The 21,630-nt window shown below is 40.8% G+C and overlaps 1 protein-coding gene across 3 annotated transcripts in view; it reads right to left on the minus strand.

Annotated features, from left to right (window-relative positions):
• The window catches only part of GPM6A (glycoprotein M6A), a 180,966-nt gene that overhangs the window by 31,958 nt on the left and 127,378 nt on the right, over positions 1–21,630 (minus strand). For all 3 annotated transcript variants that reach the window (XM_081926215.1, XM_081926213.1, XM_081926214.1), the window contains one exon: positions 70–262. In XM_081926215.1, coding sequence (XP_081782341.1) covers positions 70–262 — 193 coding nt within the window. The remainder of the gene's footprint in view (positions 1–69; positions 263–21,630) is intronic.

The following is a 21,630-nucleotide window of genomic DNA, read 5'->3' on the forward strand; positions in this document are numbered from 1 at the left end:
CATAGGGAGGGTTAGTAATTACATCTTGTATTGCAGTGCTATAAATGCAAAGGTTAAGCTGAGACTTACATGGTAAAGACATCAATAGTGTCCCCAGGAGCTCTTGCCATCTCAAAGTAGGTCTGAAGAATGTTGACAGTTCCCGAGAGTGCTTCATGACCACAGCCACAGAAGAGGGCAACCCCAGCATACAGCAGGATGGTGGCAATCAAGGAGGCGTAGGGAATGCCCCCCAAGCATTTGATGCAGCATTCAAAGCACCCTGGATAAAACAGAAGAGAAGACTATTCTTAACATATTTTAATTTTCCTCTGCCTCAAAGCCAACCCACGTTTTCTTTTTCTTTTTTCAGGGCATTATTTGCAGTCACGTGTTGCCTATACACTCTGCTGGGAGTCTGAGTATGCAAATACCCTCAGGGTAGATTCTAAAATAAAATTTCTAAGAGACACCAGTGTTCTCTTTTCTTTCTAGTACCAAAGCACCCTGAAAAAATTAGTGACGCAGCTAGGTGATCTGAAAGACCCAGTCCTTGCTGTCGGACAGGAAATAGGGCTCTTGAACCCAAAGGAGGCAACCCACTTTTTTCTTCTAACAGTGTGGGGAGTGTGGCTAGCCACAAATTAGGAAAGTAGAGAAAAGGGGTGAAAATGGAAGCCTGCAGATCCAATATACAGGGTAAACCTCCTGATTTTGAGTCTTGGTCAGAGAGAAGACTCATGCACATGGCATGCCTTTCACTTATCACTGTCAGCTGAGGACCACACTTCGCACACCTGTTAATGTGGACATTAGTCCATGACCGCTTACGCCACAATACATTTCATGGTGTTTAAGGTGCTATGTGATTCTTTGTCTACATCAAGCAAAAACAACAAATACATTACTTTTCTGGGAACTATCCAAAACATCCTACCTGTGGCTGAAGCTCCCTGACATTATGAATTAGTTTACATGTCTGAATAACAGCAAACACTCACACACAAGCAGTATGGATTAACATAGATCCATGGTTTCAGATTCTTCAAAGAGGATGTTATGAAGTGCTTAGGGAGGGAATAATATCAAGAGAAAGATAGTGAAGTCTTATCTACAATAGTGAATTGAAGAAATCCAGTCGTGCCACATATTCAACATTATATGTATACATGCAAGGAATGTGGTATAAGCACAAGACCATTTTCATTTTAACATTCTTTGCTTTTTATTGGCTCCCGCAGCCCCCTAATTCCTCATGCTTCACTTCTACTTGGACCAGCGACTTCCCTTGCATGATGATGGCTCAAGTCTGCCATTGATAATGTTAGATTTATGGATACCTGGCTGAAAGTTGTGTGGCCAACAAGAAACCTGGGCTAGAATTTCTGTGGTTATTCAAATCAACTGCAACAGTTCACAAGTCCTTTTGCACTCAACTTTAAGCACCTTAATCCCAAGATCCATGTGGTTTTAATGCCCATATCTCCCCAGAGGCTGTAATTATTATTGATGATTTTAATACAGATGATTGCTCCACAGGGGAAAGTGAAGATGCCAAAAATGAGTCACATTGTTATTGTCGCATTGTCACTATTTTTAGCTGAACCAGCAGTGTATTTGTAAACCTCCATACCATTCTAGTATGCAAGAGAAAAGGCTTCCATGCTTTGATTAACCTAGCAGAGGTTGGGATAAAACTATATCCAGAGATGAGAACATGGTTCTCCTGTACTACCAAACAGCACTGCCAGTGCAGATAATAACCTGCCTTAACAAAGGAGGAACTTATTCCAGATGTCCCCTTCTCTCCCATTTCTTATATGGAATTAATCTACTGGTCCATTTTGGTCCAAAGACACCAAACATTGTCTACTCTGTGATATGAATCTGGGACCTTATGTATGCAGACCTTGTATTATACCACTGAACTATGGCCTCTCCGCATAGGTACAGAGCAAGGGTGGGAAACCTGTTTCCTTCCAGATGTTGAACTCCAACTTAAATCAGCCCCAGCAAGAATGAGGAAGAGTTAGGGATGAGGAGAATTGTAGTCCAGCAACAGTCAAAGGGCTACACCTTCCCCAGAAGTTGGTTGATTCCAATTCTCTTCAACTTTAGTCCAACTGTGAAATGTCACAGATTCCCCAACTCTAGGGGAGCTTGATCTCTCTTCATAACAAACTACAAACTGGGAAACTACAGCACTACTATTTCATGCCAGAAACCACAGATCTCTAGACCATAGTTTCCCCTGGCACTGGTATACTGTTCTTGAAACAAAGATATCCCCCCTTCCATTTTGCTATACTTTTGTGTCATGCCTCTAAGACTGCAGCAAGAGTTTCCCATCTATATGTACAACACTAGTTTTTATTAAGTGCACTAGACTCCTATGTACAACTCAGCAAGGTGAAAGAAAGTTCATTACTATTCTCCTTGCACACTCTCACACAAAATCTCTGGTGCCTAATCTGACTAACTTTAGCTTTTTCTTCACATGATCTGACAGTAATTTTTCTCTTCTCTGGAGAATAACTGCCAACTGGACTGTCTATTTAATCTGTGTGGATCTTTCCTTTTTCTTCTTTGCTTCAAAGCACAGGGAATGCAGAAATATGTTTTTAACTCAAGGAGGAAAATAAGTGTTCCAACACTTTTGGGGTCATTCAATCTGGGGTACGTATGTGTTACCTGTTGAAGGGTTATGTCTCAATTACACCTGGTGAAATTTAGGTTGCAACATAAATTTAATATCAAAATAATTTCCTTGTAAAACAGATGTTCTATTAGTATTTTGACTTATTAGTCACATACTATGGGAAAGTACCGGTATCTAAGCAACTTACAAAAAGGCTTAAAATCAACAAAGTCTAATATTTTAACAATACATTTTATGGCATAATAATAATATCATATTCCTCCATGGGGAGTGTTAATGTGTCATTAATTTACCCAGTTCAAGGCAAGACCCATTAATATTTAATCACAAGGTTCAAATAATAATACTTGAGTTTATGCATTTCAGTGAGCATATCTCAGAATGTTATATATTGGAAATGCATTTCCATACCAAAATCATAAAATGAAAAGACTTGAGGACATGTGACATATGTAAAATGGAAATAGTTTACTTTGCTTTTTGTTTTAAAGTAAATGTGCTTGGTTCTGCGAGAATTTTGCATCAAAAAGAGCCATTCTTTAAGGTCATCCTCTTTCTACATGTTTAATTCTCTCAGTAAAATCAATTTCCATATAGAATAAGGCTACTTGGGCAGTTGACAAATTCTAACCATTTCTGCTTTCCTGGGTGAACAGTGCCAATGAGTGAACTATGATCATAAAGTAGATTATATGTAGTTATCCACTTATATCTGGGTATCATTTCAGTTTTCAGTGAGGGGGAGGTGGTCAGTAAGGTGTGAAAGAGAAAGAGAGAGCAGTTTTGAATCTGAATAGAATGAGGCAGAGAATATTTCAGAGTTGTAAACTAGCTGTAGAGGAAGCACCCCGAGGAGCAAAGATTAAGACTCTCTCTAGGGATTTGTTGCCTGCTGAAAGAATGCCTATTTGCTTGCAGGATGCTCTGCTTGCACATTTGCAATCCAAAAGAAACCCAACTTGGTAACATTGCCCCTAGCATGTTCCACTGCTCAGGAAGTTGGGAGGGGGCACCTAATGATATGACTCATGTTAAATTACAGCTTCAAAAGAAAAGAATGGTTTTCTTTGATGTCGGTTGAAAATACGGAACTTCATCGTAAATGCATTTTTCAAATGCAGGATATATCTTCAGTTGAAATAGTGCATGTCCTTATGTTACTAGAATCCTTTTTAAAACAATCAGTACAATCCTCCCACTGCCTTTATAAAAAGGATGAGGTGGGTTGGGCATGATCAAAATAATTCTGCCTCTGGGCTTCCATTTGAAAGCTCAGGAATGAAAAACCCAGCCTCCTTTCACACTTCTCATGTACAGCAAAACTCATCCTATACAAGATGAAAGTGCTAGGCATGCACAAACAAATGTCCTCATGGCAATAAGAGAGATCACTTATTTTAAACATTAGCCTGGTAGCAATAGGAGATTGGAAATTCCATGCATGAGAGGGATGGAGCAGGAAGACTAGGGTGCTCTTTCCCTCCTCTGTGTCCAGCACTGAAAGCAAGCACTGACAGGGGAGGGATTTCCCTTCCTCCGCATTCAGCATAGAAATGCATCTCTCTGTCTCTTGCCAGCCCATAGCAAGTTTCTTTTAAAAAATGCAATCTAGTAAATTTGGGGGCATACTTACAAGGCTATTTTAGGTATAGGTGTTTGTTCCTAAAAATGCACATAGCAAAAGTGCTAAGCTGACATTTGTATGTGTATGTGTGAGTTTCTTGAACAGTTTTGCATCCACCAAAATTCAATATGTCTAAGAGGGCATGTGAATGATGTAAGAATGGTCACAGGGGGGAGAACGGGGATGTGTGAGCCCATTGCCAAGGCAACTGTGCTTCATGACTTGTTGCTCTGCGCCGACTTGACGATGAACTGCCAGTACAATGTGGCAAGATTTGGCCCTGTTGCCTTGGCACTGACTCAAGGTGCATCTTCTTCCAAGTGCTATGGATATTAGAAGAAAAAATAGATTGATACTGTGATCCCAGAAGTCTCTTCTCTAGTGCTCAGTGCATTATTTCACTTGGTAAGAAAGGAACCTGTAAATTATCACTGCTTAAACCGCTTGCTTAATTATTCTTTGGCGAATTATTCGACAATCTCTCATAGAAATATTGAAGGGGAAATGAAAATATGAGTAACGCTAGAAACTCACTATGCCTTTTACCTTTGAACTCTTAGCTCAGTGTTTTGGAACCAGTATATGCCAAACAAAAGTATCTCATCCTGTGGGGCAGAGTCACAGCAAGAGCCTCCCATGAGTGGAGTCATTGCCACTTACTTGCGAGGGGCAAGATGGCAGCCAAGTCAGGTCTGCATGAACAAGTGGTGGAAATGCTAGATCAGTTCTGCCAATGTACTGAAACGGCATAAGAGGAAGGAACTCTTCCTTGACTTTGCACTAGGCAACCTCCACCTGACTTCTCATCTTGTCCATTGGGACAGCTCAGATATATTATCTCTGCAGCATTTGTAATGAAAGGCTATCTGAGTTGCCTAGAATTCTTAGTAAGCATTTGAAATTTGAACTGTGTTTTTTGTCTATGATGCTCTAATGTTATTATGAGATAATAGATAGATGATATAGATATGATAGATAGACACACACACACAGTTATCTAAATAACTTAGTTGTGGGGATGAAACTCTCCTAAGAGAGGCAGAAATGTTCAGTGTTCTGAAACAAACCTTTTAAGTGGAGATCTGAATCCCAGTTGCATCTCTACTGAAACGATTTTCTTTTGTTTTTATTTGTGGAATTATTTTTAAATGCTTTACAATTATTTTATGGGTGGAGCTGTTTCATTTGTTTTATAATTGTATATATTATTGTTGTAACCTGCCCTGTGACCCTGTAGTCAAGGGCAGGTGAGAAATCTAAGAAAATAAATAAATACAAACAAAAAGATCAGTTGATTAGAGTGTGGTGCTGATAATGCCAAGGTTGCAAGTTTGATCCTCATATGAGACAGCTGCATATCCCTGCATTGCAGGGGGTTGGACCAGAAGGTCCTCAGGGTCCCTTTGAATTCTACAATTCTATAATTCTGTGAAATAAATAAACAGTAGGCCAACCCACTGGCATTTCCAGTTAAAATAGGTCTCCATCCTTGGACAAATTCAAGTTAATCTAATGGTGGACATGAAGAAAGGCGGTCCCATCCTACAACAAAAGAACAAGGCTTGGGGAAGTACCACCTTCTAGCTCAACAATTAAGCCCCATTCATTTTTAGGAGAAGCTCTTCTCCCAGCAGATGACACTGTCAGTGCCCTTGCCTACATTACACTTCTAAATGTACTAGCTCAACCTTGGGAGAGGAAGAAGGGGAAACTATATGGAATCTAGTTGGAGCAGGAGGAAAGTAGTCGAGCAGACAAAACCATGTGCAGATCAAGTCTGGAGGAGCCACTGATTCACTGGGGGCTGCATGACATACATGTCAGCCTGGAAAGTACAGGGATGCACCCTCTGATATTCAAGGAGGAAGATATGGACTTAGTATGAAGACTTCTGTTTCTCATTCTCCACACACACACCCAACCGTGTACTTTTGAAACTGCCTTAATCAGTTGCCAAAGTCTAAACACTCATGAAAGTAACTCTACATGCCCAGCAAGGATTTTACTTAGGTTTGTTCAAACACTGCAACACATAGCAGGTTATTTCTGCAACACAGGCACTCTTGAGGGTTGAGGGTTGGGGCTTTCTCAGTGAAGCAAAGCTCACTAACTGGATGGGTATACAAAAGCAAAAGGAGCTCTCTGGATTATGGCCAACATGTATATTTTTAGCCCATTTGAGACTTAATCTATGCCCAAACTGATACAGACTCAGTAGTTTCTAAAGTAGTGGAAGTTGTTTCTATAAAGACATCTCAGTGCGCCTATTTATAGTTTTTAAAGCATACAATATGCCCAAAGCACACAAAGACTTGAAATAAATTAATCAATGTATCCAACAACTTAATTGCACTTCATATATTTCATTAAACTGAGAACTCTCATTTATGGGACATTAATGGTTATGAAAATACAGAGGAAAATTGTGTTGTGATTAGCTTTTATGTGTTTTCAGTACATTAAGTTTATTGCAATATAAATGAGTTATCCTACTCCCACAGCTAATAAACATGTAAGATATGGACATTTAGCAGTGCCTGCATGTAAGGTAAATTAGTCAGGCACATTGCAAACAGACCCTCTCATCCAAAAACTTACCAAATGTGTTGGTCCACTTTGTCCATCTGCCTTACTTAACATAATCACGAAGTTGTAAAATAAAAAGGGCACAACTGCATCTATCTTCCCATTCTACAACAAAGGTGGTGGTCTTGGCAAATCAGCTAATAATTTTATTATCATTGGTTTGGCTCCTAACTTTTCTTCTGTGAATGGGATTTATGGAAAGGGACCTCCCCTTCCCATTGTAGGCTACTGCGCCTTCTGAAAATCTGTTCCTGGAGGTTGAGGGACTCTTGGGACTAGTGTCATGGGTTCAAAACCCACGATGGGCAAAATTTTGCAAGGAGTTGGATTAGGTGACCCTCATGGTCCCATCCAACTCTATGATTCTATTATTGTTCCAAAAAAAAATTGCACAACTTTGATTGGTCACTGCAGTGTCCACTACTTGGCAGCTAATTTGTGGACACACCCTTATAGAACCTCACCCCACAGGCTTGTATTGAACATAAAGTAAATTTGTCCACGTGAAACATTGTTTTTTCTTTATTACTTGAAACATAAAAATGGGATTCCTGTGCCTTTATGAATAAAAATTAAATTCATTTTATTCATGAGAACTAGAATGAAACATTAAATTTTCAAAATGGTATTCCATAGATGCTCATGGGAGAATTCTCACAATGTATTTTTCCTTAGGTTTGCATTGTTATGGACAAGATAATTCGGTTTCCATGGGCTGAGGCAGCTGGGGAAAGTGCCACTGCAATCATAGGAATTGTTACCAGCCATATCCCGCGACTGCTCATTTCACACATTCTGTTTGCCCATCTGGACATGCATCAGCTCATATGTCATGAAAATTGTATAACCAAATAAAACTCTCTGTTGCTGGGATTGCTGCAGAGGTCATTATCTATGGTGCCTAACAGTAATCTAACAGTTGTCTACCTGTATCTGTTTTCTCATAGTAGCAACATATAAACTGCAGTGTACACACACAGAGTTCTACACAAACTCTTGGCCTAGCTGGATATAAGGTCAGTAAGAGTAACAGCATACCAACTTAAGTATGGGAATCTGACATTTTTGCAACGATGTAGCATATTGTGAGCAAGATATTGTGCAACTAGATACAGTATCTGCTATGATATGGTAACCTAAATGGCTGTAAGGAATGTCTCCTTCACAGTTAGTATTTAAAGCTGGGAAGGTGGGAACTTCTCCCATGAAAGTTACGTTTGACCTGATCAGTACCACTGCATCCCTGGCTCAAGTAAGACAGAAGAATACAAATTTTCCGCTATGAAATGTATTGTTGTTATAATTATTAATTTGAATTTGTATTATACTCTTTAACTCAAAGGTTGCCAGGGCAGTAAAGAAATCTATCTGGCACTATTTCCTCTTACTGATACAGGCCTGTTCCATGATGCATCAAGTGTATCAGCAGCAGTTATTGCCAGCCAAATACATGCATGTGTGTGTGCCCCCCCCCCATTTTCTTTTCTTACATTTCTAAGCAGGCAACAAAAAAACCCCAAAATATTAATCAAGCCATTGAGCCACCACACAGAAATGTTAAGCTCAGTTAAACATGGTGAGTCACAAATGGTTCTGGCCCCAATATAAGCTCTCAAAACCAGGTATAGAAGAGAGTCATAAAAAGAAGCAAAAAATACAAACAGCATGGAAATCCCAGGACAGCCCTGGTGTTACCACTCTATGGAGAGTAGAGAGGAAACCTCAGTTGTCCAAACTTGTGATGATCGGTCAAAGATAGTAAGTAAAAGTTAGAAATTTCTCAATATTCTGCCTCTTAAAGCAGAGGTTTTCAACCTTTTTGAGTCCACGGCTCCCTTGACCAACTACAATCTTTCTGCAGCACCCCTGTGGTACTCAGGAGCCCAGTTATGTCACTCCTTGCCTGCAGAGCTGGCAGCTTCTCACCATTTTACAAACACCGTTCCTTGTGGAGTGTTCCCTCAGCCTCCTCTCCTCTCCCCTCTCCTTGGAAGTCCTCCAGACAGCCGCTGCTGCCACCCCTGGTCTTTGAGCTGCTCCCTGCCCCAAAAAGAGGTGCCTCCTCACACTGCCCCACAGGGATCTGGGCAGAGGATGCCCCCAGCCTTAGTGGCCCAACAGAGACTGGCCAAAGGTGAACATGAGGCCAGCACCTTACCTAGGGAGGCAGCAGTGGCAGCAGCAGGGCTGCAGCAACAAACAGCTGTGAAAGCCTTTAGGAGGCAGAGATGCAAGAGGGCATTAGAGGACGGTGGGAAGGAAAGGGGGACAGAGGCCAGTGTTGCCTGTGGCACCCCTGGCCATCATTCAAGGCACCCCAGGGTGCCATTGCACACTGGTTGAAAACCTCTGTCTTAAAGAGTTCTTTTATGATTCCTGTTTATGAACTGCATAATTTAGGTTACAATCCTGTGTGCAGTTATCTTTGTTTAATGTTTATATATATATATATATATATATATATATATATATATATATATATATATATATGCTTTCGTAGATTTTCACGGGTACAGGAATGCAGGTTTTGGTGTCCTCGGGTGTCTTCCCGTGTAAAAGTTGGGGTGTCTAGGCGACGTTTCGACGAGGTCTCACTCGTCATCTTCAGGCTGGTGCTTTCGGCTTCTTGTTACTGGAACAGAGCAGGATCTCAGTGTTTGAGTTCCTATAAATACTGTTGAGGGGGTGTGGTGTATAGCCTCCAATGTTCTGGGCAGAGAGGAAGTTCCCAGGCTAGTGTGCCTTTTCTTCTTTTGTTCCTTAATTACTTGAGGGATATCTTGAGTGATTTCTTGAGTGATATCCTGAGTACCACTTAGGTGGGTCATTAGGTGTGGATTAGTTGCTAAAGTCTTTGTGTCTTGACCTCTTGAACTTTGTGAAGAGTTTTTCTGAGAAGATGGCTGTACTGCACTTAGTTGTGCTCTGGCTTGGCTTCGTGTATAGGGGCGAGCTGTGGTTTTGTGGCCTGTGTCAGCCAGATCTGTGTAGGGATTGCAGGGGGGTGCAGCATCCGGAGGTGCCACCATGGTTTGGCTACTGGATGGTGTCTGTAATTTATCTGTGGAGAGGGTCTGGGTTTGGGTCTGGTGTGGTTGATTGGTGATGGCGTTCTGTGTGCCTCTGGATCTGGTGTCAGTTTTTGTGGGGAGGGCTAATTTCCAGATGTCTGGCAAGCGGGATGTGTCGTCACGCTTGTTCATGTTGTGGGGGTGTTTCTCTATCTCGATGGCTTCCATGATTATTCTCTTGTGGTGATGTTCCATGTTAAAGAGCAATTTGGAATCTGCAAAATTAATTTCGTGTCCTGTTTCTTTCATGTGTTGGAAAAGAGAGGAAGTTTTTTCTTCTTTTTTGACGGCATTCTTGTGTTCTGCGATACGTGCATTTATTCGTCTGTTTGTTTGTCCAATGTACGTGGCTGGGCAGACTTTGCAGGGTATTTCATAGACCCCTTGGTTTTCCATCCAGATGCCCCAAACTCTACGGCCTCCCCAAGATACACAAAGAAGGAACACCACTCAGACCAATAGTCAGCTCCATAGGCTCACCTCTACAAAATCTCGCTAAATTTCTCGCCAAGCAACTTCAGCCCTATGCAGAATCCATCTCTTCACACGTTCCAAACTCCTTCCAGTTCATAGAAACAATAAAGAAGCAATACCTACATCCTAATGACCTACTTGTGAGCTTCGATGTTGTATCTCTCTTCACACAAGTGCCCATTAATGAAGCCTTGACAGCCATTCAAAACAAATACAATCCCCCCGAATACATCTTGGACCTGACCAACCACTGCCTAACCAACACGTACTTCATCCACAATGGACAAAGATACAAACAGATAGAAGGAGCACCTATGGGATCACCCCTCTCACCGGTCATCGCAAACCTGTACATGGAACACTTTGAAACCAATGCTTTAGACAAGTCAGAACACAAACCCAAACTTTGGCTCAGATATGTTGACGACACCTTTGTAATTTGGCCACACGGGAAGGAAAAACTGGATAGCTTCCTCACACATCTCAACAGCCTACACCCCAAAATACAATTCACTATGGAAATAGAAGCCAACAACCAACTTCCCTTCCTTGACGTCCTAATCTACAAAAAACCTGATGGCTCCCTAGGACACACTATCTACCGGAAAAAAACACACACCAACCGCTACTTACATGCACAATCACACCACCACCCTGCACAAATAAACTCCGTAGCCAAGACTCTCATCTCCAGAACCAAACGCCTGGCTGACCAAGACCACTTGACAACTGAGTTACAGAATCTCTCAAATGTGTTAATTGCCAATGGATACCAGCAAAACAGGGTTACGAAGCTAATCCAAAAAGAAACACCCCCCAAAAACCAAGACACAGAAGAAAACAATGGCATGGCCCTCCTTCCTTATATCAAGGGCACTACAGATAAAATTAGCAAAATCCTCCATAAACACAATATCAAAACAGCCTTTTGCACCAACCAAAAAATAGCCAATATCCTCAGAAACCCCAAGGATAAAATCCAGTTGGAAAACCAAGGGGTCTATGAAATACCCTGCAAAGTCTGCCCAGCCACGTACATTGGACAAACAAACAGACGAATAAATGCACGTATCGCAGAACACAAGAATGCCGTCAAAAAAGAAGAAAAAACTTCCTCTCTTTTCCAACACATGAAAGAAACAGGACACGAAATTAATTTTGCAGATTCCAAATTGCTCTTTAACATGGAACATCACCACAAGAGAATAATCATGGAAGCCATCGAGATAGAGAAACACCCCCACAACATGAACAAGCGTGACGACACATCCCGCTTGCCAGACATCTGGAAATTAGCCCTCCCCACAAAAACTGACACCAGATCCAGAGGCACACAGAACGCCATCACCAATCAACCACACCAGACCCAAACCCAGACCCTCTCCACAGATAAATTACAGACACCATCCAGTAGCCAAACCATGGTGGCACCTCCGGATGCTGCACCCCCCTGCAATCCCTACACAGATCTGGCTGACACAGGCCACAAAACCACAGCTCGCCCCTATACACGAAGCCAAGCCAGAGCACAACTAAGTGCAGTACAGCCATCTTCTCAGAAAAACTCTTCACAAAGTTCAAGAGGTCAAGACACAAAGACTTTAGCAACTAATCCACACCTAATGACCCACCTAAGTGGTACTCAGGATATCACTCAAGAAATCACTCAAGATATCCCTCAAGTAATTAAGGAACAAAAGAAGAAAAGGCACACTAGCCTGGGAACTTCCTCTCTGCCCAGAACATTGGAGGCTATACACCACACCCCCTCAACAGTATTTATAGGAACTCAAACACTGAGATCCTGCTCTGTTCCAGTAACAAGAAGCCGAAAGCACCAGCCTGAAGATGACGAGTGAGACCTCGTCGAAACGTCGCCTAGACACCCCAACTTTTACACGGGAAGACACCCGAGGACACCAAAACCTGCATATATATATATATATATATATATATATGTATGTATGTATGTGCTGGAAGCCGCCAAGAGCGGCTGAGGCAATCCCAGTCAGATGGGCAATGTACAAATATTATTATTTGTAATAATTATCTGTGAGTAAACCCTGCTGATCACATGGAAATTACAGGCTTGTGATATAAGTTTATATTTTAAGGATAATTTTCTGGGGGAAAATGATTTTTTTTAAAAAAAACTTTTGTTTTCTGATTCAACTATGGAAATATAATTCCAAGGTCTCTGATAAGAAGGGAGCAGGAAGAGGATAATGCCTTTCATTGCACCAGGGTTCCCTTTATGTGTAAGTAGACATTAGGACCTCCCCACAAAACACTGTGCATTGAATGTGCCAGCCACCTCCCTTCCTCTGCTGCAAGGAGTGGAACCTGTGGACCACTAGAGGCTGTTGGACTTTGGCTCTCAGCAGCACCAGCCAGAACACACAATGAGATGATGAGAATTGGAATCCAGCACCCTATGGAGCGCCACAGGCTCCACAGGTTTCTTCTGCCACCTCCTCTCTGCATGCAATCAGGAGAAACAATGGTGTACATAGTTTATCTGTGTCAGTCTATATCTGTATCTGTACTGAACCTGAAATTGTTTCACATCAGCTTTTATTGTTGATTTTTTTTAAAAAAAAAGTGACTCACTTTTGGGAAAGAATAGTGATGTGCCATTGCCAGCAATTCCCCCTGCAGCTGCACACCTGCAGCTCCATAGCTGTCAGTAAAGCATATTGAAAGCCATTTGTTACAACCCCTTGCCCCCTATTTTATTCATTTATTTGAAATAGCCCTATGCTGCCCTTCCTCCTCTTTAGGATTTCAAGGTTGTCTGTAGCCAGCTGTACCCTACACTTCTGGCTATGAAGCATGAGCGAAAAGACCACAATGGAAATACAGAGCTTCAACTAACAATGAAACAAGCTACCGGCGGGGGGGGGAATGTAAAGTCAAGTGATTGCGGCCAGTTTTTAAATGGAATTTTCCCTTCTTCATTTCATGATAATGGCAGCCGCCTATGTGGGTATTCAAAGCCTTACACAACTGATAGAATTCAGCTGTGTAACAAAAGGAAGGAAGCATTAGGGAAGCCTCACAGTTCTGTGGCCAAGGCCCTCTGTAAATGAACAAAGAAGCTACAGATACTAGGGCAACCCATGCCCTGCTGTTAACACTGGGAATGGCAGAAGCAAATTATACATCACATCAAGCTATCTTTCTATCTGGGCCTGCTCTTTAAGCATCCTCAGTTTGCACTAATTCTCTATGTGAGAGATTTTAAGTAGGTGCTGAAGATACATACAGAGGGACAGAATCATCAGGAATCTGGACTATTTTATTCCACCACCTTGAAGAAGATGGAATGGTATACTGATTTCTGATATTGGAACACACAGAACACATAAGACACATAAAGACATTATCTCGGGGAGAGAATGATTCGTGATGCAAATAAATGAAGATGAGCTCGTTTATATTAGCAAGAGATCTGTGACACTCTTTGTTTCACCCACCCACACAGCATACATTTATTTCTCTTTTCCACCCTGTAACTGCTGTGAGATATATGCTTGGAACAGGGCAGACCCAATGGAATAGGAAGAGAACATCAGCAGTTCTCTTCATTCTCTAAGATGCAGTAAAAGCCCAAAACTTTTTTCTGACTGAGATAGAGCAGCAAATGATGCCCACCTCTCAATACCAAACAATTTTCAGAAGTACCTAAGGCTAGTCAGTGTATTTTGGCACCTGAACCAGAAAATCTCAAACGTACCTCTTCCCCTCCCATGGTGTGTGTGTGTTTGTGTGTGTGTGTACACAACAATAATAATAAATAGCTAACTAGTTTCTTGAATGCCACTTAAAATCAGCTACCTAATATGGCCACCTCACTCTACCAAATAGTAAGACCAGCCTTGATAAGATGGTTCTTCCATAAACCCAGTAAAATATAAATTCATTTTTTTAAGAATACTGCTGAGCAATTTTCATAACTTAGGCTGCACTCCTGTAGCCATTTATCTGAAATAAAGCTCCGCTGAATTCATTAGGACTTAATTCTGAGTAGTATAGAGATGCTCTGTGCCCACAAGTAGGATAAGTTTCAAAAAGGGAAGAATCAGGGATAAGGGTTGGTGCATTAAGCCAGTATGAGCTGGGTCTAAACTTCAGGAGGCTTTGGAGCTTAATTTATGATGGGTTTTCTGACCTGGAGGGAGTTCATTTCTGACTACACCCCACTTCCATTCAGAATCTGAGTGCCCTTGCCATGAGTACCAGGTAACCTCAGTGATTGTTACTGATTTCCAAGGAAATAATTCTGGATTCCAAGGTTTCCTCTCTCACTGTCAGTCAAGCAAGGGATCAGAGCACGAATTTAGAACCTTTTATTTTATTTTATTTTATTTTATTTGTTTTGTTTTAGAAGAGGAATGAGTCTCTATGAAGAGCATGGAAACTAATGCAAGTCTATGCAAAATCCATCTGTACAACAGATGTTGTTCTTATATAGGAGCACAAAAGAGTAGCAATGCATTGCAACTGCATTTTTAATGATATGATCAACAATGTACTAAAAGGCCCATTTTCTTGCAGCACAGACGTGCCCCGAAGGCTGTCTTTTGCTAAGTACTTCAGAGAGGTCCTGTTGACATGGTACCACTAATGTAAAGAAACACTGTCACTTCCAGAGAATGCATGTACTTCAACAGTTCTAAAAGTTTCTATCAAATCACAAGCATCACATGCTGAAGTCAACTTGACCTGATCTTTCCAGTGGATTTGCATTAACTGAAGCAGTATACTAGACAGATGAGTTAGAGCAGACCCAAATATATAAATGAAATATACATGCATATAAACACAAACATATATGAAGGGTGTAAAGATTTATAACAGCATGTAAGAAAATGCCCCATACAGAGCCAGGAAGGTGCACTCAGAATTTAATAACTAATTCCTGGGCCATTTTGATGCCTTTGTCACAGGGAATTATTCAATCATTTAAAAAGAGCAGCTCTTCTAGCAGTGGAATGCTAGAAAGAGCTGCAATTTCATGTCTATCTAAACTGCTGAATATTTCCCCCTGATGAAGATATGAGACACAGTGGGAGCTATTTATTAAATCACAACAGGATCTCAATTGGCTTTCCCTGCTGCATTTTTCCCTTTATCGGAAGAGCCCTTTATTTTTGCTTGTTACAAATACTATGGAAATTTGTGTATACAGTAGAGTACATATATTGTACAGACAACTAACCTTTGTTTCCCCTTTATGCCCTACAAGAAGAAAATAGTAGCAGAGGCAAAAAGGCAAATGGAATAAGGACAGCAATAAACTATATCCGATACAGTAAAAGACAGTTATGGCATGCCAATAGCAAGGAAGTAAGTTTAGTGAGGGGAATGGACAACAAAAACAGTCAACCCTGATATTTGCCAAATATAGCTGCACAGTGATTTCTCTGGTTATCAGCATAACAAAGAAAATAGATTAGCAAATAATGGCTTTTCCATGACTTTCAATAGTTTATAATTTGCTAAAAGCTGGGTGAACCTTAAGGGTGCTACCTTAACTTGGAATGTCAACTAAGCAAAGTAGGCACCAGAAAACTTTCCAGTAAAATCTAACTTTAAAGCCAGTGTGGTGTAGTGGTTAAGAGCGGCAGTCTCGTAATCTGGTGAACCAGGTTCGCTCCCCCACTCCTCCACATGCAGCTGCAGGGTGACCTTGGGCCAGTCACACTTCTTTGAAGTCTCTCAGCCCCACTCACCTCACAGAGTGTTTGTTGTGGGGGAGGAAGGGAAAGGAGAATGTTAGCCGCTTTGAGACTCCTTAAAGGGAGTGAAAGGCGGGATATCAAATCCAAACTCTTCTTCTCTTCTTCTTCTTCTAACTTCCAAAGAAAAGGACATCTGGAGAATGACCACAGTAGAGTGGACTACTATTTTTAGACATCTATGCCAACAACACTCCAACTTCAATCCCTAACTGTTCCTTAGGCTTTGGGCTCTGTAAAATCCATTGTGCTTTGTTTAGGCTATTTTATAGCACCTAGGCTGTGTTTTCATGTAGCACTAAACCATAAATTAATGTTACATGCATGCATCTCAGGCTCCTGGACTCACCCTCCTTTCTCCTCTTCAAGTATAGCCACAAGGAGATTGGAAGTATTTCTTTTCACCTTCAACTAACCAAGGTTTGTAGTTATATAGAGAGCCAGTGTGGTGTAGTGGTTGAGAGCGGTAGTCTTGTAATCTGGGGAACCGGGTTCGCGTCTCCGCTCCTCCACATGCAGCTGCTGGGTGACCTTGGGCCAGTCACACTTCCTTGAAGTCTCTCAGCCCCACTCACCTCACAGAGTGTTTGTTGTGGGGGAGGAAGGGAAAGGAGAATGTTGGCCGCTTTGAGACTTCTTAAAGGGAGTGAAAGGCGGGATATCAAATCCAAACTCTTCTTCTTCTTATATCTGAACCTGCATAAGCTGTGGTTCACTTTAATTATGACATGCCCAAATAAACCAAATTCAAACCGCAGTTAATTACCCTAGCATGCTTGGCTAAACCATCGTTAATGCTAACTGAAATTCCCAGTTTGGGCATGACAACAATCTTCAGCTAACTGAAAATGGAAGTAGATGCTTCTGGTCTCCTCACAGCCATGCTGGAGATAAAACAGAAGTGCACAGAACTTCATGCACATGATGAGCCAGAACCTAAAGAGCAATCAGAACAGCTTTCATTTTCTGAAAATAGTTTACAACAAGATTCAGCTAAATGTTTACAAGTACGGAATAATATATGCTGAAGACAATTTCAACACTGGCCCATTATTCTATTTTTTATTTTTTTTAGGGTTTAACTTAGGCAAAAATGGTTTGCACTATTTGTAACACTGGAAGCTTGAGCTGTTATAACATGACTGAGGGCAAGAGAAAAGGCTTAAATCCAATTTCATAAAGACCACTTTATGTTTGAACTGATAATATTTTTTTATTAGTCCCCAATGCACAGAGTTGCCCTCAAAAGCAGCCAGTAGCAGGCTCCTTCAATTGCCTGATCTGATTTTTTTCCTCCAAAGCTGCTTCACAAGGAATAATGCTCACTTCTGGGACTCTCACAATACTCTCAGCTTTATCATTGCCACAACAGAGGCAAACAAATTCAACACCAGATTCAGTGTGTTTAGAGAACAGACCCTTAGAAGATCAGCTATATGAATACCATTACAATTACTGTCAGGACATCCAGGGAATACCTGCAATGTAGTTGCCTTGCAGCAGATGATCTGTGGACAAAAAGAGCTGACATGATATCCCATTGCTATCTGCATGCTAAAATCAAAATACACAGAGAAATCCCTCACGTGGGAAAAGAGATCAAGCAAATAAACTAAGGAAATATTAGCATACTTTGGCCTTTATTTGAAAAGATTCCCTTATAATGTTGCCTATCCTCAATCCATGCAAAAAATAGCTACATGCAAAACTAATAAAGCAATAATAGCTCCATGAAATAAATATGATAGATCAAATCAGTATGTTACTGAAGGCAATTGGTACTGGAAGTGGACTGGAGATTTTAAATAGCCAAATAAAGATTTCCATGTCAAAGGGTGAACCACAAGAGCTATAAAGCTCAAGTAGAGTCATTTAATCACATCTGGACAAAATAATAATAACTGTAAATCCTTTAAATGCATAGATAGTAGTCATTTAAGAGGGGTTTATCAGGTTACGCTCCATACTCAGGCATAGATACCTACATGCAATATACATAAATAGCAGTTATATAGGGAAAGGGATGTATTCATGTAACAACAGCTACAATGCAAATTTTTAATAATGGTATTTCAACAGTTGTTTGCTTTTGATTATATTATCATGATTCATTACATGAGGCATCCTACTCTGGGATCAATGATGATGAAATGATAGATAGAAATAAAGACGTAAGATTCAGATTAAGGTCAAGCCTCCAGTCTCATGTATTTTAAAGCAAAACACAGCTACTTCTACATGCATAAACTTGCCCCAGCTGATGTATTACATGTATGTTTTGCAGTCATAAAGCTACTCAAATGTGAAGTTTGTCTGTCTACATCTTAGGTGGCCATTGCCTTTAAAAATTCCATATACAGAAACCATGTAGGGAAAATGTCTCCTAGACTGCTGTTTAGGCTTGTTGTCAGTTTTTCTATTGCCCTTTTGTGGTCACCTTTTCTATTGCCAGTCAACAGCAATAGAAAATGTGTCCATTCTTCCTTAGCAGGGGATGGGTAGGGTCATGAGTTTCACGTAACATTTAGTAAAGCCGCACACTAGGGTGAATTCCTAAAGCATTAAAGGGTAGACTCAATCCAACACAGAGCTGATACTGTGTGCTGGAAAAGTTAGATACAACTGCACCATAAATGGAGGCAATTTCTCTCTTACTCATAAAAAAAACCAGAGTCTTGTGGCACCTGAAAGACTAACAAATTTATAAGCGCCAATGGATGAAAGTTCACTTCATCAGATGTATGAAGTGTCATCATAAATTTGCAGGCTTATATACATGCATTGAGGAGTGAGGATGGAGAGGAGTAAGGTAAAAAGAAAATGCAATGCTAAAAGGACAGAGGTAGCAAAAATGTAGCAAAATGGCTACAGAGACAATTAACAGAGCAGAGTTGATATAGTAGGTTGCTTAAATCTGTAAAGCATCCTATAGAGTTTTGAGTTGTGATTCTTTAATGCAAGGTCAGGAATAATAATAATGTGTTCATATCTCAGTGACTGCTATAAAGTTCTGGATTCTAAAATAATACAAATTTAAGAAGTGAAAAATAAGATAATTCCTATTGCCTTTGTAGATTTGTCCCCATTAAGGAGTGCCTCATTTTAATAAATCACACAATACAATGCCCTCTCTTCTTTTGCCTCCGTGTAGGATTTCCCTAGGGTTGTTTACAAATCCATTTTTTAAAAAGAACTAAATAAGCGTCTATTGGAGTGTTCTGGAGTAGGAAGGGCAAATCTGTCAAATTCAGTTTCTCTTAGTTGCTCATCAGTTCTCCACACTTCCACATCAGTTTGTGATTAAAAAAACAACTCATGAAAATTCACCAGAATCTTAGTGCTGTCTCTTAGTATGCACATTGGTGTGCAATTTTGCCAAATATACTCATTTTTACAAAGCAATGTCCCCAAATAATATGCATATTTGTATAATATTTTCACTAATACATGCATTTCGTCATGGTTTTTTTCAGCTGGAACTCACTGGAACTCAGTTCCAGCACCTCTCAGGTGGGCACCATTATCATTATAAAAGAACATTGGAGGCATTGCTGGTGAGTTCCGGCACCTCTTTTCCTGAAAATTTTCACTGAATTTCATGGACACTTTACCCTTGTGCATACATTTCCCTATACATTACTAGGCTGGACAAGTGCCCTGCAAAATTCAAAGAAATATGAAGAAGAGCAGTGGAAAGGACTGCTGCACCTAAGAGATTTTTCTTTCATTTAAGGGAACATATAACACATATAACAGGGGAGTGCCTGCTTCTTGGGAGAAAAGCAATGACAAACTTGGACAGCATCTTAAAAAGCAGAGACCTTGCCGACAAAGGTCCAAATAGTTAAAGCTATGGTTTTCCCAGTAGTGATGTATGAAAGTGAGAGCTGGGCCATAAAGAAGGCTGATAGTCGGATTGATGCTTTTGAATTATGGCACTGGAGAAGATTCTTGAGAAGCCCATGGACTGCAAGAAGATCAAACCTCTCCATTCTTAAGGAAATCAGCCCTGAGTGCTCACTGGAAGGACAGATCCTGAAGCTGAGGCTCCAATACTTTGGCCACCTCATGAGAAGAGAAGACTCCCTGGAAAAGACCCTGATGTTGGGAAAGATGGAGGGCACAAGGAGAAGGGGACGACAGAGGACGAGATGGTTGGACAGTGTTCTCGAAGCTACAAACATGAGTTTGACCAAACTGTGGGAGGCAGTGGAGGACAGGAGGGCCTGGCGTACTCTGGTCCATGGGGACACAAAGAGTCAGACACGACTAAACGACTAAAGAACATAGTAACTGGGGAGCAGGTTGTCAGACAGGGAAGGTAGATGGAATTATGGCAAACACAGATCATTTCCTTGCTATTATGCTGGCAATCTCCCTCATCTTCCCACAAACAAATCTTTCTTGTGGCCCCACAATCCTTAGGGCCACTCCTTTGCTTTAAATACCACCCCCTCAGGCAAGTTCTTGAATCATTACACTTTGCCAAGAGTAAGACCTTGAAATTTATTTTATTTATTCACTGTATAAATATGTCATACAGATTTCTTTCTGAAACAAGGACTGAGAAGTCAAGTCAGATTACTTTTGTGGCACAGTTACATAATCCATTATAGAGTCGCTTTCATTGCTCCTGGCTCCACTGCATTTAAAGCATTCCTGCTTCTAAAGCTTCTCCTTTAGGCCAAAGTAATGAAAGCTACTGAATTACCTATGTTTAATAACCCTCTCAGAGGAAACAGAGATTAGCATCATCAAAATAAATGGAAATGCATTTTACCACACTAGCAGGTAACTTATAAAACAGTTACTACTCTCCAGTGTACAATCATAATAACAGCACAGTCTGCCCAACATTTGCTTTATTCAACAATCTTTTTTATTATTAAAAAAATAGACATGCTCAGTGCTCACATGTTCGCTAGCCAAGAAACAAACTATAGCGGAAGTCCTAACCACCTAAATTATATTTAAAAAATAAAATAAATGAAATGACTTATACAAAGACTTGCAAGGCACACGTTTCCCAACAACTGCTACCTTCTTATACGACAAAGGTATGGGGGAAATATATTACTGTATATTCTGTCTCCAGGCACTGTTAGATGAAACCAATTACAGTGGTACCTCAGGTTACAAATGCTTCAGGTTACAAACACCTTGGCTTACAAACTCCGCTAACCTGGAAGTAGTACCTAGGGTTGAGAACTTTGGTCCAAATGAGAATGGAAATTGTGTGCCGGCAGTGCAGCGGCAGCGGGAGGCCCCATTAGTGTAAGCGCACCTCAGGTTAAGAACGGTTTTGGGTTAAGAATGGACCTCTGGAATGAGTTCGTAACCTGAAGTACCACTGTATCTGGATCCATGCAAATCTGACACGAGGCCTGGGTTCAACATCAAAACTGCCTTGGCTGGGTTGTCTTGGTGGATATCTCATGTAATCCTGCTAATTATTCTGAACACTTCAGCTTTGGTGTCATTGATCATAGGAACTAC

The sequence above is a fragment of the Podarcis melisellensis genome, assembly GCF_964234715.1.
Source record: "Podarcis melisellensis genome assembly, chromosome: 9".
Classification (NCBI taxonomy): domain Eukaryota; kingdom Metazoa; phylum Chordata; class Lepidosauria; order Squamata; family Lacertidae; genus Podarcis; species Podarcis melisellensis.